The sequence below is a fragment of the Micropterus salmoides genome, unplaced genomic scaffold (assembly GCF_014851395.1).
Source record: "Micropterus salmoides isolate LMB-PRFRI ecotype aquatic unplaced genomic scaffold, ASM1485139v1 Ms_hic_scaffold_4, whole genome shotgun sequence".
NCBI classification, from domain to species: Eukaryota; Metazoa; Chordata; class Actinopteri; order Centrarchiformes; family Centrarchidae; genus Micropterus; species Micropterus salmoides.
In genome coordinates this window covers 24,813,219-24,815,574 of record NW_024043372.1, presented here as the reverse complement: position 1 = coordinate 24,815,574, position 2,356 = coordinate 24,813,219, and the positions used below count along the sequence as shown (strand labels likewise).

Sequence of the window (2,356 nt, the reverse complement as noted above, 5' to 3'; positions counted from 1 at the left end):
ATATAGAAAATTTCCTTGCTTTGTCAGTTTAAAGTAATTTCAACTGAGGAGTAATGGCAAAATTGAGTTTAAAAATGCTGCCAAGCTCCAACAGTTTTATAATAATAGTACATTTTTTTCTAAATGCCCCTAAACCTGACAACATTATTTCAAGATTAAAAATGTTTTGAATATTTTAAGCTAAACAATTATGCCCATTCATTATTTGGATCAGCTATCTAATGACAGATTAACTGTGGCACAATTTAATCAGTTATCAATACAACACAATGAAATCATCTTGTTATGCTTGATTAACTAGATTTTATTTTGAGAATAAAAAAAACGTTAGAAAAATATAGCAATATCTGCGTGCAATGACCCAAAAAAACAACTAGAAAATACTACACATACATTTTTTCCAAGCTTTTGTTTTAGAAATGCAACTTTATCACAACAATATATACATTTCATGAAACTTGATTCATGCAACAAATATTTGATAACAGAAACATAATAAAATTCTTCAATATATCAAAAAAATGCAACAGCTGTAAATTTACACACTTGATAAAATGTACAAACAAAAGAAATGATTGGATGCTCACTCATATGATCACTACTGTCCTACAGTGTATAGTATACTCTAAGCAGAAGAAACAGCATGTTCAATATTTGTCGAAAGCCGGAATAACAGATAAATATGACAACATAAAATCCCATTTTATAACAATAATGTACAGCACTGCATTGAGAAATTTTTCTTGCGGTGGATCTGGTTTAAGTATTCAAAAATCCCTTGAGAGAAATATGCACAAATTCATTATCAAGATGAACATAACAAGTTGTCAGGATGACATGATAATAGAATAATAACTTCACTACCTTCAAAGATAGGAAGATAAGAGTCTTTACCTCCTACATAGAACTCTGAAGCTGAGTTCTCCCACCAGTTGTTCCACAGCTCTCTGAAGTGCCAGCATAGGTGAATGAAGCTGAAGAGTTGAAGCTCTGCAGCATCTTGGGCTTTCCTATGCAGGTCTTGTACAGGATCATGGCCCGTTGTCTGAAGTGATGGTCCAGGAAAAAATAAATGGCTGGATTCACGCAGCTGTTGAAGAAGGCCAGGCAGCACGACACACGGAGCCCATTTGTTTTCCACGACAGACAACTCTGCTCAACATGTGAGAGCTTCGAGACAATTATCATGACTTTGAAAACGTTGAAAGGGAGCCAGGATACCACAAAGGCCATTATGATGGAGAGGACCATCTTGAGTGAGTGCCTGCGGCGGGCTTCAGCTCGAGCATTGGCAGCAGCAACACAATGCTTGTTGAGATGCATGATGATGGTGCCATAGCAGAGCACGATGATTAACACTGGACAGACAAAGGTGAGCAACGCCATGGTCAAGCTCAGGCCAAGAAAAAAGGGTGAGTTGTTATCTTCCACGCAGTACGATACATCATCGTACTGCTCCACTCTACGGTACACCAGGGATGGGATGCCGAGCACCAGGGAGCTCAACCAGACTGCGGCACAGGTGGTACGGATGCACTGACTGCTCCTGAGGTACTTTGAATCCATCAGCTTCACCACAGCCAGGTAGCGATCAACACTCATACAGGTGAGGAAGAAGATGTTGGAGAAGCGGTTCACAGCAATGATGTAGCTGCTCAGCTTGCACAGCAGGTCCTTTAGTGTCCCAAAGTCCCAGTAGTCATTCTGGCTGGCAGAGATGGCCCACAGAGGCAGTGTGAGGACAAAGATGAAGTCAGCAAGGGCCAGATTGACAACAAAAGTGTCCACAAGACGCCCACTTCTCCGCCCTTTCTTGCCCACAACTAAGATCACAAAGAGGTTACCCAAAAATCCTGTGAAAAAGATGACGAAGTAAAGTACGGGCAGGAAGATGTTGGCACCAGGGAGGTAAGATTCAGTACAGTCATTAGGATAAGGAAAATCAGTGTAGTTATCGTCATTGTAATTGAAATAGCCATAAGTACTCTCGTAGGTGTCCATTCTGAGAGATCACAGAGGTGGTGCAGTGCAGCTGTTGGCTCGTCAGGGTGGTTAAGCCTACCATGGCAACATGCTGCCAAATGATATTACTTGTCAAAACCACAGAAAAAAATAGAGTCTGTTTCAGCTCTCTTCTTCTCACCTCCTGGGGCGGTCTTCCACTGGCTGTCTGTAATGACTTCCTCTCATTGTCCTTTCACATGTGATTTTAGTAAGTCAGAGAAACTGTATATGTATTGAATTGAAATAATTGTCAATTGAACCTCTGATATTACAAAACACCATGGCAATATAGTGGGTACAGCAGGATGTAAAATAAATAATCTTTTGCACTACTTCAGAAAAGCATGTAAGT

At 40.1% G+C, this 2,356-nt stretch overlaps 1 protein-coding gene across 1 annotated transcript; it reads right to left on the bottom strand.

Moving 5' to 3' along the window:
* Positions 1–283: 283 nt before the first annotated feature.
* Positions 284–2,107, bottom strand: gpr25 (G protein-coupled receptor 25). Its single transcript, XM_038695562.1, has one exon. It carries the CDS (start codon positions 1,999–2,001, stop codon positions 898–900), a length of 1,104 nt encoding a protein of 367 aa, XP_038551490.1. The 5' UTR covers positions 2,002–2,107; the 3' UTR covers positions 284–897.
* Positions 2,108–2,356: the final 249 nt, after the last annotated feature.